Raw genomic sequence first — 14,581 nt, 5'->3', positions numbered from 1 at the left:
AGTCACATGCTGATCACGGGCTTTGATTGTCGTATTTTCCTCAAATATCAACAGTAATACTGACCAATAAGACGTATCAACATCGAAAAAACACACATTTGCGGCGTCGTCGTATAATTTTACTATAAATCTTTCTCAAAGTGTTGTTTTGACCTTTATTGTTTGTTTATAAATGCAGCGATACGCACTTTGCGAACAGGGCTACTGTCTCTTTAATGGTGCGTTTAAGAGCCTCTCGTGAGACTTGATAGACATGTAAAAATAATAATAATAAAATGCACATATTAAAACAAGTCGGGTTTTTTGTGGGGGGTATAATTTGTTGATTAATCAATTAACATTGGCCTACTTTTTGCGCTGTTAAATTCATTATTTAAATATTAATAGTAGAATTTTGATATTTTTTTTGTTTATATTATCTGTGTGCTTTGAACGGTATCTTGAAAAACTCCGACGTTACATGAAAGCAGCACAACAACCGAAGAAGGCTGTGACTGTTACGACTTGACACTTTAGCTCAAAACCACCAAGTCTCTTCGGGTTGTTCAACGAAATATCTTCTCAATATGTAAGTATGCTGTGTTTCTACTTTACTGTTTACTTTTAAACCAAACTCTTGAAAGTGGACACACGTTGTCCAACGCACCGGCCTTCCGGTATGTTTGATAAAGCAACGCCCAAAACTTTGCTACGTTTGCTAGTTAGCATGCAACAAGTGCTAGTTGACGAGATGTAGCTAAGAAGCTAGTCGACAACATTGATGAAAATACGTCAAAATGATCGTATCTTCAGAAGACACAGAACTAGCAGTTATATCGTGGTTTAGTTGTCGGTGTTAATATTGCAGTACTAGTTGGGAAAACAATGAAGTCGCCGTAATGTGGAAAGTTAAGTTGAAATGGAAATCCATTGTTGGCCAACTTTCCTGTTTGTCGCTCATTGTGTTTGTATTATGTTGAAGTTTGGGGCAACACCTGTAAAACTAACCTAAAACGAATTTTAATTTGTCAAAAAAGTGCTTTATAAGAATTGTCACCTCTTTCACTTACAATGAACCACGTAATGTATTATTCCTGAACCTACAGGCATTGTAATTTGAAATGAATTTTTAGATTAAAATTTACCATTTGCCAAAGAGGATACAGAATCTGTTCACAGTCAGAGAGAGGAAATATCAACTGGGAGGAAATTAATGTGAAGGATGTGGAACTGTGGAAGAGCTGCACAGAGAAGTTCATATACACAGTCCATACATCTACAAAGTAATTTTATAATCTGCAGACTCAAACAATAATAAATCCAATTGGCAATATGTATTATGTTTTACTGTACAATTTAGGGCTTCAACTAACAATTATTTTAATAATCAATTAATCTGCCGATTATTTTCTTGAGTAAACAAGTACTTTTTTGGTCCAGAAAATGTCAATTGGTAATGGAAATGATGATGTTGTCAAATGTCTTGTTTTGTCCAGAAGTGTAAATGATTCAGTTTGATGATGTCTTTATTATATGGAGAAAGGAAACCAGAACATATTCACATTTAAGAAAACCTTTGAAAGAAAAACACCCAAAAGAATTAATTGATTATCAAAATAGTTGATTAATTTAGGAATAGGTCAATAATTGAGTAATTGTTTCAACTCTAGTACAATTTAACATAGATCATTTTCAGTACAGAGTTACGATTAATTGTAGTACATTTCATAGATTCAAAATCACAGTGCTGCTTTTCATTTGAATAAGTAATGAACTATGAATCTGTAACAAAATCTGAATATGTGCAAATAAAAATGCACATATAAGAAACTTTACATTAAAATCAAGCACAGAGATTTAAAGCAAATTATAAAGAAGCAGAAATGTAATGGAGTAAAAGTAGTAAAGACAAAACGCAACACTCAAGATTTAGCAGACTCATCAAAAATAAACATAAGAGGCAGTACAATGTGGTAAAATAGATATTGCTGCTTCATAAAAGTATGTCAGGAATCTATGGATCGCAGTGATGAGGGGAAAGAATTCCATAAATGAATGGCAACAGCTTGAAACACATCATCACCTCTGTTTTTTTAATGGTTCCCGGGGGACAGTAAGTACGTTTCATTGGATCACCTCAGGGCCAGATTGGGCGTATAAGGGTGGTCAATAATAATAAAAATTGGGTTTTATACAAAGTTTCACGTTTCACCAATGGCAGGAATAGAAGCCATTTAAACCAATTCTTTACACATTTTCATAAAGAAATGATAGAAGAACGTCACAAAGAAATACTGTTCCTCTGTAATCGCTGTGATGCAGCACTGTTAGTTTTACACCTGTGTAAACGTCACACGGCGGGAGAGATGGGAGAGGCATTACTCACAATCAGATGTCATGTACTCCTGTTTGCTGGATCCTGTTTTGTGGTAAAGCTTGTTCAATCATGAACATTTAAGTTTGTTGTTCTGCCAGATGTCAAAACATGTAGTCATTTAAAAGTAATAAATGGAAAAAGAGATTGTAATTTTGTAATGGGGCAACTTTGCAATTTTATTAGACTGGACAAGCACCCACCACTTAAACCAAGGAGGAAGTTAACAGAGTTTTCCATGACATGTTGAGATATCACTGCAGAGGCAGCACTGACCTCATTTTTTATACTGAATACCTCAAGTTATTTTTACATTGAACCTGCTCTTTAACATTAGTCATGTCTGGAACAATTGCATGATTAATCGATAATTAATAGAATTTAACATAGAAATAATTAAAACTGATTAATCTTGGTTTGTAGACACAACAAGACATTTGAGAACATCATAATTATAAAGAACAACATTTCTCAACATGAACATTCTATGGACAACTTATCATTTAAATGGCAAAATAACCAGTAGATTCATTGATGACCAAAGTAGTAGTTAGTAGCTTAAAATTGTGTGATTAATTGGTTTCAGTGTTTTTGAAATGAATGTTATGTAATGTAATGTTTTTTCTTAAATGTATTAATGGTTTCTTTTGCTCCATATAACAAAGAAATCATTAAAACTGATTAATTTTGCTTTGTGGACTAAACAAGAGATTTGACATCATCATTAACATTTACCAATTGACATTTTCAGACACTTTCTGGACCAAATAAGTTCTTGATTAATCGATTAGTCAATTGACTGACTAATGATTATGAGAATAATTGTTAGTTGCAGCCCTATAACCATTAAACAAGTTAAAAATAAGATAAATAAAATAAACATAAACAGCAAAATTATTAATTGGAGTATAATATTTTACACATATGGTTATAATAAGAATAACTGATATGTCTGACCTCTAACATTAAAACCCAAGTAATACAAATCAAATGTTATTTTAACAAGTATTACTTCTACAATCTCACACTTAAAGTCCTGGAGACTGAGATTTACAGTGTTTTTAGGTGACGACGAGCTCTAACACATTTGATTAGAAATGTGTGGCATGTGACTGGGAGATTCCTGAAAGCTGTGATTTACATTTGACAAGTACAGTTATTAACTGTCAATCGGAAATCAAGTGATGCAGTGTGTTAAATTAGCAGTTTAGCAGATTAGAACTGTGAAAAGAGACCTAGTCTGTGTGCACATGGAAAAATCATTGCAGTGAGATAACGGTTACATCGAGTCAACAGATGCACTGTTAAAATATCATATGTGCAGATGTTTGTTATTAATGTTTTTTGAAGGCTTTCAAAATAATTGATCAAAGTTTGGAAATATTTTGCTACAGAAAACTACCAGTGGACATAAATCCCTTAAAAAAATAGACAGCCTTTGTAATATTTAAGCTGTATTCTTACATCTTAGATGTATAATGTGAGCATTAGGGCATTAGCATTAGACTATTCATTTTTCATGATCTATTAAAAATTAATTTTGAACATTTTCTAACTTCAACACTTTTATTCTAAACTCATAAACTTTCCTTATTTTAATCACTCAGTTATAAATCAGACCACAGAGGAAAATAGTAATGCCAAGCATGTTCATGAGATTTTTAAAGCCAAACTTCTCAACTATGTTGACTGGAAGCATGTCCTTGGCTCTGTGACAAGACACTGCCTCAGTTATGTCTTTGTAACATTTAGATTTTTTTATCATACGGCACTTTTGCAGAGTACCTTAACAGGGAGCGCTGCATATCTCCTCATGTAGCAACAGATGATGTTAATGGCCATGCCGTTACTGCCGTACAACGTGTGTAATCCAGAGGGTGTGAGCGTCAAAGATGGTAAAATGAGTAAGTTCGTTAATAATAAAATAATAATTTGTAGGCGACATTTGTGTGACTGTGGTCAGCCTTTAAGTAACCAATAAACTGCCACACTGGCGAGGTAATGTGTCCCTTTTTTTTTTTTTTACTAACTATCTCTTCGCTTTCAGCTTTACTTGACTGTTCAGTTATTGGCCTTTTGACTGCCACTCCAAAGGCTCTGACCACTATACAGGTTGCAAGCATGGTAGCAACTTGGTTAAGAGGGAGGGGCTGAGTTTGTTCATGCAACCAAAACTGCTTTGTCTATTTTTCAAGCACTTTTTGTTTTTCTCCTAACGAAGTTGAGTGACTTTATCGAATGTCCTATCCAATGTTTTTTCTGTTGATATCCTGGAAGTGTATATCGCGATACATATCGTTATTGTATTATCACCCAGCCCTAGTGAGCATAGAAACTTAGATTCCACCCTGAGCTTCCTTTTTGTAAGGGGTTATATCACATATTGTTTTACCACAGAAAATTAAGTAGGTTTGTTACTTTCATTTGCATACACCAGTAAAGTACAATGTTTAAACACAGACAATTGGAAAGTATCCTTTCATGCTAGAGACAAAAAAGTCCACTGATGGCCATGATGATTTAGCTTTAGTTATCAGTGTGAAAGATTACAATTCCATGGTCAGGAGTGTTGTAAACATCCCACTCATGGTGTCACACCATTGTTTCCTCTTTTTAACGGTCTGTAATCCTATTTTTAGTTGATTTTATGTAAAATCAACAGCTATATATGTCTTATTTCTAACTGTATATTATAAAGTGAGTATATGATGACTGCTCACATGCACATGGCACAGCACACAGCATGGGAGAAGAGGTCAGATGTGTTTTTAACCAAGGTATTTGTAGGGTCCTCTTCTGTCGCGTCTGTTGTTGCTAAGCAACCAAACCTGCAAGCTGCTGAGATGACCCATGTTGCTGTGCCTCACTGTTTCTGCAATAAGTGTTCAGCATCTGCCCTGGTTTATCTTATAATTTTATCTCACAAGAAGCCACTCTGGTTGCCTATATGTGTTGTTTTTTGTTTTTGGAGAGAACCTGCTCACATAGTCTTTCAAAAGTGACCTGTATCTGAAATCTGCATTTACACTGGTTAATACTTGGGGAGACAAACCCTTGAAAAGGGTTAGTAGGCTCAAAAGCAAGTGAAATTGGTGTTATTGACAGGAAATTAGTAATCCTCGCCGGAGAGGTTTGAAGGGCACAAAACGACTCCACTGGCTTCAGCCTTCATCCTTTCATTGCAGTGGTTGAAAGAGAGCCATGTGATTGTAGATCGTGTACTTGTGTATTTACCTGATTTGCCACCGTTTTATTTTTAAGGACGCACATATCACATTGACACGGTAATGTCTAATCTGTCCACCTCGATCATGGATGCAAATGCAAATATCTGATTCATATCAGAGTTATTTCTGCATACAACGGAGGCCTGAAGCTGATCTGACGCTGTCTGAATCCATGTGCTTTTAATCCTGTGTCACGGGTTTAGGGCAGCAACTATTGGTTCTTTAGTAAGTGTTTGGTCCATACAATGTCAGAACATTTTAATCAGTGTTTCTCAAACCTGGAAATGATGATTTTCTAAAATGTCTTGTTTTGTCCACAAACCATTTCTTTGGAGCAAAGAAATCAGAGAATATTCACATTAAAGAAGCCGAAAAATCAGAAAATGTGTTTCTTAATTTTGAAACAAATATGGTTTCAGCCCTACATAGGTTATGTCTCATTTGTGCCACATGTGAGGAGAAGATCACAATTTGGTACATGCAGCCTTTTACTGAGTCATAGCGTACTAGAATCATTCAATTTCATTGAGCTGCTGCCCTTGTCACCTGAGGAGCACTGCTGTCTTTAGCCAGAGGGTGGCAGTAGCAAGCTTAAGTTTTAGTTTTAATTATCTCTCCAAGTTGTAGAGAAAGAACAAGTCTCACAAAAACATGCAGTTTGAGATATGTTGAGTGCACAGTTGTTACATATGTCACTCACCCCTATTATTAGTTTCTTGACTCATGTAGCATCAAATCTTGTAAACTCATATTCATTCTTGAGCTTTAGTGTCACTCTCCATCCAGTATGTTCTTGCTTGACAAATTCTCCTCTGTTCACTTTACAGATATAATATCTCCTTAGTTACGCCAACAGACAGACATGTTGAAAAAAGTAAAAACATGTCAGTGTGCTGATCAGTTGCAGTTGTTGGCATAAAACCTGAATCAACATTCACACATACAGTATCCTACATCAACAAGTCTCCATCTTACTAAAATATTTACTGGGTGCAGTTTAATACTTTTATATCAGTAAGAGGGTTTGAATAGACTATACAAAACGATTGTTTATTAATCAGCCATTCTTACAAATTACACATTTTTGTTCTCAGAAACCTGATCACTAATTTACAGTAATATATTGGTGCATTTCCACCAGCTCTACTCGCCTCGCCACAGCACGGTTTAAGTAGCGTTTCCACGAGCCTAGTACATGGCCTAGTACTATTTTTAGTACCTGTTCATACGAGGTTCCAAGCGTGCTTAAAAGCAGGTACTATGCGATGATTGGTCAGACTGCCGGCCGCTGAGTCCCGTCACAGGAAGAGATCTCCCACACAGAAATCAAGCCGAACAGCGCCGAATTGTAGATCACTTATAACTACTTGACAAATCCTAACAATGTGTATATATATGTGTATATATATATATGTGTATATATATATATACATATATATATATATATATATATACACACACACACACACATAATTATTTATATTTTATAACATTTGGCCAAGGCTGATTATTAAAAATGCCCAATAGATTGACTCTGTGTCCGTTAATGTGAGATGATGTGATAATTTTGTGGCATTGGTTTTTAAGTGCACAAGATTTCAGACTTGACAAAATGCTTGATGGACATTGAGCTATGTGGTATGCAATAGATTGTTTTGGGTGAAAAAACAATTCACAATTTGTTTATTTTCATTATTCTTACAGGTCAGCCCCCGCTCCAGAAGGCTCTGGTGCAGCTCCAGGCACCAAGCGCTTACAGCAGACCCAGGCCCAGGTGGATGAGGTATGATACATGTCATGACTGACTTTTGAAGGTCTAGTTAAAATTTTATTTGTGGAGTTTACATGTTATCCGTGTGTGTGTTTCTGTGGGTTCTCTGGTTTTCTCTCACAGTCCAAAATCATGCTGCGGTTAACTGGACACTCTAAATCAGGTTGTCTACATGGTGTCTTGACTGACTGTTTGCAATGTACCACACACCAAGGCCTTATCGTCACATTTAAATAATTTATTAACAATATGATAATGTAACAATAGCTAGTCAATTGGAAACTGTAAAAAGAAGACAAGTCATAGAGAGTCATATAGTGCTGTGTTGCTCTGAATGGTTGGTAAGGTCAACAAATCTGCAGTGATGTCCAATAACATTATCATACATGGATGCTCGGCATTTTGTAGTGTAGTTTCAGTACAATAATTAAAATGAGCAGTTGCTATGGTTACTATTAGTTGGCAGCAACTTCAGGTTAGCAGGAGTAGGTAACATGTAGTTGTGTTACAGTGACTGTTTTTTCCCCCAGCACGTCAGCAGGACTCCACATTGGGGGTGTGGTTAAATCCTTGATTCCACCTTTGCTTTTGAAGATTGGAATCAAATCGTTAGATCAATATTTTATTTACAATCGTGACACCCCCAATTTGTATGTAAGTTTACGGTTCAAAACAATATGTGAAGGGACTATTGGCCCCTGTAATCTTCACATTATCAAACTGGGCTCTCTGTAAAAATAAGTTTGAAGACCCCTGCTTTAAATTGACGATAGGAATGTGCGAATGTGGTTGTTTGTCTCTATGTGTTTGAACGCTGTATGCGTTCAGCCACTCACTGTGGCTCCCTTGTTCCTTCATGGCTGTGTGAACCAGAGACTTACATAACCATTGGCAGCAGTGACACCATGAATCACCGAAATGTGCAATCGATAGCTCTTTAATACTCCACCTCTGCGTGTCAGTTCACATGTCAGGGAACAGTCAGTGGAAGAGAAAGAAGAGAAAGGTTTTTGTCCAGTTTTGTTTTTTTCATTAAATTTAAAAACATGTCACTGAGGTCAGCAGGAAGGGAAAGCTGCCAAGTTTGACTCCTTCTGTGGGTGTCACTCTTAACCCCTTTACTCTTCTCCCTTACTGTCTGTCCGTGTCTCTCCCTCCCTCTGTTGTGGCTCTGTTGAGCTTGGCCCCTCCCTCTCAGAACTTTAACCTAAGCATATTCCACACAGCTTGCAATTGGCTGCCTGAAGTTTATGTAATCACTGTCTCCGTGGTTATGTAAGATCTGCATGAGCCTGCACACTCTACTCCACCCTGCTGCTATGTTTGAATGTAGGAGGAATAAGTTGGGTTTGTGGATCAGTGGACCATTTAGGTTATGTTTATTCACTGATATTGTTTGTAAACACATTTATAATTTGAGATTAGAGAATTTAAGAATTTAACAGGCATAAAACAACTAAACTGCTGGTGCTGCCCTGAGACTTATGCAGAAGTACTATAGCTATTTAAGTCATGATGTTTCCTGATTTGTGTTGTGTTGGATAACTGATAAGTCATCGATGTTGTACACTTCATCATTGACCCATACACACACGTTAAGCACATATTTTCCTTCCTTCCCGATGGGTCACATTTCTTTATAATCAAATTTGCTCTGTAAATCAAATTTGTCATTTTTAATTCAACCCAGTATTTTATTCTTGTGCGTGTTTGTAAATAGGTGGTGGATATTATGCGAGTCAATGTGGACAAAGTGCTGGAACGTGACTCAAAGCTGTCAGAACTGGACGACAGAGCAGATGCACTGCGGGCTGGAGCCTCCCAGTTCGAGACCAGTGCTGCCAAGCTGAAGAGAAAGTACTGGTGGAAGAACTGCAAGGTGCCCAAAGACAGTGTCCTCGAAATAAACTCACTGTGTCCCACTTTTAAATGTTTATACACAAATGATTTAGTGTCAAGTGTGTTTTCTGTAACTGGTTTGCTTTATCTCTTTGTTTTTTTTTTAGAGTTTTTATTTCCTATTTGTTTTATTTTATTTATATAAAATAAAATTTAATAAAAATAAATGAGCAATTATTGACATTTCTAGGGATGGGATCAATATATATATATATATATATATATATATATACATATACATATATATATCATGATTCACTATGCACACAGTTGGAGAATTGTGTCTTTGAAATGACTCCACCCTGTCGTGTCGTGAGCTTCATAGTTCATAAATGGTCCAAAATTACTATATCAGACTAACATCGGTATCGGTAGATACTCGAATTTGGACACAAAAGTGATATCGTCCCATCCGTAGAAATTACTTAACTAAACAACACAGTATACATTAACTATTTATGATTGTAAACTAGGGGGAAAATAGAAAAATTATTGTGTACCATGATATCCATAACACAAATGAATTCACATTTTAATTGCAGTTAAAGTTTGTACGACTGAATTAACTGTACTTTAACTTCTTACAGATGTGGGCCATTCTGATAGCTGTCATATTGATCATCATCATCATCATTATTAGTGAGTAATGAGCCTGTGTTTGGTATAAACATGCAGTAATATCAGAGAGCTAACTTCCATTTAGATTGTTGACCTTTATTTATATTGTTTAAAGCAGCAGTTATCTTGGCTTATTCAGATGTTATTAATGTTATTCTGCCTCTGTTTGGTCTCCGTGGACAGAAATTATGTAACATTATTCATATGCATCCTTTATCTAAAAAAAGAAAACAGGCTCCGACAAGTAAAACTATCAGACCTGACTGAGGGAGCGCTTGTGTGTATACAGCGACAGTGTAGGGGTGGGCGGCAACAAGAACAATTTATTCCACTAAACTGATGAATGACAGTTTTTTTTGTAGGGGGGGGAATCACAGCATTGCAAAAAATAAAAGGTCGCATAGGGAAAATTCTATTTCCATGTAGCTAAGCCCAGAGAATCTCTGATAAAGTGATAAAGAGTGTAACAGACACTTTTTTCATTTTTTAAAAGTTACACACTACAATTTTAAATGTGATGCACTGTAACCAACAATCCCTGGTAAAACCTTTAGTTTTTGAAAGTTTCTCATCTAAAGCTTTTGCTTCATTCACAGTTTGGTCTCAGACACCATAAAACAGTATGAGGAGGAGTGGAGGAAAAATTGGAGAAGAGGAGAACGGCAATGTGCAATGTTCTCAGAGGAAGAGGTCACATGATTACTGGCTACTGAGCTCCAAAATATTCTTCCCCTCCCACAGTGGATCTTCATTCCTTGTCCTGGATTGCCCTGTGTGTTTGTGTGTGTGTCTGTGTATTCACCAATGAGCCTGACTTTTAACCCTGCATGATCACACTATACCAGACATCACTGAATTGTGTTTTTTTTTTGTTTTTTTTTTAAACCAGAGTGCCACGCTGCGTGCCAAAGAAAGTGGTAACATAAAAACACAAACAGGCTCTTGATTAAAGTCCATATTAACAAAAACCTATTTTCTAAAGTATAAATGAAGTACATTTGACTCTGTGACAAAGCACACATACACATATACACACTCTCCAAACCTCAGGGCTACAAGTGAAGAATATTTGTGTTAACTCCTAAACTTATCTACTTTTTTACATTTTACTGTATTAATAATAGCTATTGATTTTGCGCGCCAGGTGAAAATAAGTGCCTTTGATATGTTATTTCATGATAGTTTAGACTCTAAACTCCCTTTTCCATGCTATACATTTCTGCTCTGCCGAGTGTGATGCCAACTTTTTTCCTCCTTTATTTTTAAATACTCGGTTTGCTGTTTGTTTATGGATGAATAGTAGGAGTAGTAGGAATAGTTCAATATCAATATTGTATTTATACACATGGTTAAGTGCAAAATGAGTTAACTGTTGAACAACTTTAAATTTATGATTGAATAAACTTGATTTTTTTCAGGTCAGCCAACAACAAAGAGACCTGTAACCATGGATAAATGGGAAAAAGTACATATAGTCTTCTGGTCACAAAACCTCAAGATTTGCAAAATGTGGCCACTCATGTGTAGAACTGTATAATTTTTAAGGCCTAAAACTAATGATTGAAACCATTAACTCTGCAAACCTGAAGACAGTCTGTGGCTGTCTGTCACAGTCTGTGGCTGTATCTGATGTTACCCGTCCTTGTGCACCACCCCATATAGGACTAATGGTGCATTCCAGTTGTATTAAGAAGTCTGAATTTCCAGATAGCTGCCACTCACCTCAATATGGAAAATACCGTGAATTGCACTTCTGTCTTATTTGAGTAAATCAGTTGTACACACGTTAGTTTAATCTTTTATCCGTGGATGTTTTGCTACGCTGTTTGTGTTTGCAAAAAACGTTAAGAACGTTATTTGTCGACTGGTTTTTGCAAACATGGGCTAGCCTGAGGTGCATTTGTGTCCATTTCCCGACTTCTCAGCTGAAACATGGTCAACTCGGAGGTGACGTCACTCCCGTTTCTGACTCCATACTACTCTGCTGAGAATAAATGAGTGTGTACTTGTAGACTATGTGCATTTAAAACCAACAACCTCACAGCCTGACAAAAGCTTTAGAAACTGCCACAAAAAAGCTTGTACCATTCATGATGCTTTTGTTTTGTTCCTCTGAAATATTTAAGCACAACAAAGATCATATAGTTTCAGACAGATGCCTTACTTGGTTTCTCCAATGGAGAAGAGCCAACAGAGAGCAGCCAAACCTCACTGACCATAAGTACACCTGACGGGTAAAGAGTAATTCTTTGTAAATGCTCCTGCTGTTCTAACAAATACTAGGCTGCTAACATCATTTGAGCTTCTCTTGAGTCACACTGACATTAATCTTCAAATACTCCATGTGTGATGTTTTTTAGTTTTTCCCTCTAGCTTTTCTCCCCTGCTATCTAATGTTTGTAGAACTAATCTCGGTGCTTATCTCACTCACTTGAGCATCACTGTTTCCCAGCAAAAACAGTGGATGATTATTTTTCTATTGCTTCCATCTTTTTGAAAGAGATGTGGTTAATGGAGACAAAAAACATGGGATTTGTTTGTACATTGATTTGATTTTTATCGTCCGAGCGGATGTATTGTGTGCCTAATTATTTTTTTGACATCTAGAATTAATTTCATATTTGGCAGTCATACTGTTTTCATGATGCTCCTGTGGCTGAAATGTCATTCAGGAAACTGTAGTATTTTCAGAGGTGACGCTGAAAATGATTTCACTTGCCAGGAAATTGGCATCCTCTTCTCCACATCCACTTTACAACATTGTGAGGCAGTGATTTTCAAATAAGTGCAATTCTACTCTTTGGCCCTAAAATGCCTTTTGCTTGAATAAAATCGATTGAACTTCATTCACACTGTGTCACTGTGGTTCTCCCCTATAGATGTATAATGTCAACAGTTACTCTTCCTAACAGAGATTTGCTGTTTTATGCATCACCCCCAAATTAACTTTGAGTTGGTCTGCTGAAGTCTGGGGATAAGAGACATGGAAAGAAAAAACATAATCCAGTCTGGCTTCTAATTTTGTTTATTTTTAACTCATTTGTGACTTATTTTGGCAGCAGCCCCCTGCCCCAAATGTAGAGGATAAAGTGGTAGAATATGAGTGAGTGAGTGTAATGTTATTTCCTAACCCTCAAATGAAATAAAATGTGTCCTGTATTAATAGACAGTCTGATAATGCAATATGAACCTTCACTCATAGCTAAATTGCTCTTTTGTCTTCACGGACACCAGGAAAATGGTAAGAAACACTATTTCTCAACTTATCCTTTCACTTTTTAAAAAAAATTAAAACATCCCTGTTAGAGCAGGGTTATTGTTTCCACTGGTTGAACTCAAAAGTTTCTCCCTTGATCTGATTGAACTATCAACCACTTTGAGAAAAAAAAGCAACTCATATAATCCAGCACTGAGTACTTTTGTATTGTACAATGAAATGCCTGTACTTGATTGACTGGATTGACCCTCTGGTTCAACATGGGGCAAAAAGGACTACTGCATTCAATTAAACTACCACAAATATAAAGCGCATGGTGAAGTTTGGGTCACATGAGGTTCAGGTTTGTTTAGCTGTATTCCCACATACAGTAAATCAAAGACATAATAAACATTACTAACAAAAATTTAAAAGAAAAATGAAATTACTGTTAATATTAAATAATATTAAAGGGTAAGTTAAGCAAATTATGACTAAGTCTGTCAAAGTTTTAAAACAAAGAAGTTCACGATAGTTTGCTTACATTTTCAGCTAACAGTGAAAAATGTCCTTCATAATGTCTTTGGTCTGATCCACACAGAAACTTTACCATATATACAATCTTTTTCTTTTTGTTCTTAAATAGTTTTCTACACATACACTGCTGGTTCCAACTATTATTCACAAACTCATTCTCGTGTAAACAGGCCCTTATGTCTGCCCCACATTAGAGGGTTTTTAAATCAGACTTGATTTTCAAAACTTGAGAGACCACAGGCACAACAAACTTTGTAACCAATTTTCAAGAAAGCACAGACTAGACGATCCAGTCAAGACACAGGACCACACACTTGCCGTTTAATCAAATGATTTCAGGGAGCAAATTCACGTGATTTAACGTGACTTCAGTATATAAACCGACATGGAGGCGGACTGTCGGCGTCCTCAGATAATAGATGGATGAAGTCATGGCTAAGAAGACAGAGGCCACAGAAGAAGCTCCACTTCTCTGTAATAATGTGAACAAAATGCACAGTAGCTTTCCTGTAACAGGAACATTAATGTCCTCTTTTAGAACTTTTGTTTTGCTCTTTCTGGGGAAAGTGTAGTCAGGATCTGCTTTCAAATGTTCTTTCAGTCCAAAGTTCTTTATCGCAGCTCAATGCTCCTCCCAACTGCTTTCTCGTCTCCTCAAGTTCAAATTTCTCCTTCACTTTCATCCTCGTTCTTTTATCCTCATTCCTTACTCATTCGTGATTCTTCTCCTCTGTCAAAACTCCTCTCATGAAGGTCTTATTTTAAGATAATGAAAACATTCTTCCATATTAAAATAGATCTGAAACTCACTCACACACACATCTCTGTGCTTTGGCTCGTTATATTATTTTGTGTGGTTTGGACTTTCTGAGCCATTATTTGAAACTGAAGCAGGTTTATAGACATAAAAACAGTATTATTCTATGTTCAAACTTGAAATCCAGTATGATAAGAAATTATGTTGGTTTCTTTCAGATACA

General features: G+C 36.3%; 1 protein-coding gene across 1 annotated transcript; it reads left to right on the top strand.

The window, feature by feature from the left end:
* The first annotated feature begins 458 nt into the window (after window positions 1–458).
* vamp3 (vesicle-associated membrane protein 3 (cellubrevin)) lies at window positions 459–12,714 on the top strand. Its single transcript, XM_044024825.1, has 5 exons — window positions 459–568; window positions 7,285–7,363; window positions 9,072–9,230; window positions 9,838–9,889; window positions 10,465–12,714. Coding segments are annotated over exons 1-5 (312 nt in total). The 5' UTR covers window positions 459–566; the 3' UTR covers window positions 10,485–12,714.
* Window positions 12,715–14,581: the final 1,867 nt, after the last annotated feature.

The sequence above is a fragment of the Solea senegalensis genome, linkage group LG4 (assembly GCF_019176455.1).
Source record: "Solea senegalensis isolate Sse05_10M linkage group LG4, IFAPA_SoseM_1, whole genome shotgun sequence".
Lineage (NCBI taxonomy): Eukaryota > Metazoa > Chordata > Actinopteri > Pleuronectiformes > Soleidae > Solea > Solea senegalensis.
Note: the sequence above shows the minus strand (reverse complement) of the source record. Positions and strands in the feature narration are given on the sequence as shown.

Excerpts from the sequence above, each read along its gene's own strand:
- vamp3 (XM_044024825.1), top strand. Across the intron at positions 7,364-9,071 it reads CCCAGGCCCAGGTGGATGAG|GTGGTGGATATTATGCGAGT; the intron begins GTATGATACATG and ends GTTTGTAAATAG. Across the intron at positions 9,231-9,837 it reads ACTGGTGGAAGAACTGCAAG|ATGTGGGCCATTCTGATAGC; the intron begins GTGCCCAAAGAC and ends AACTTCTTACAG.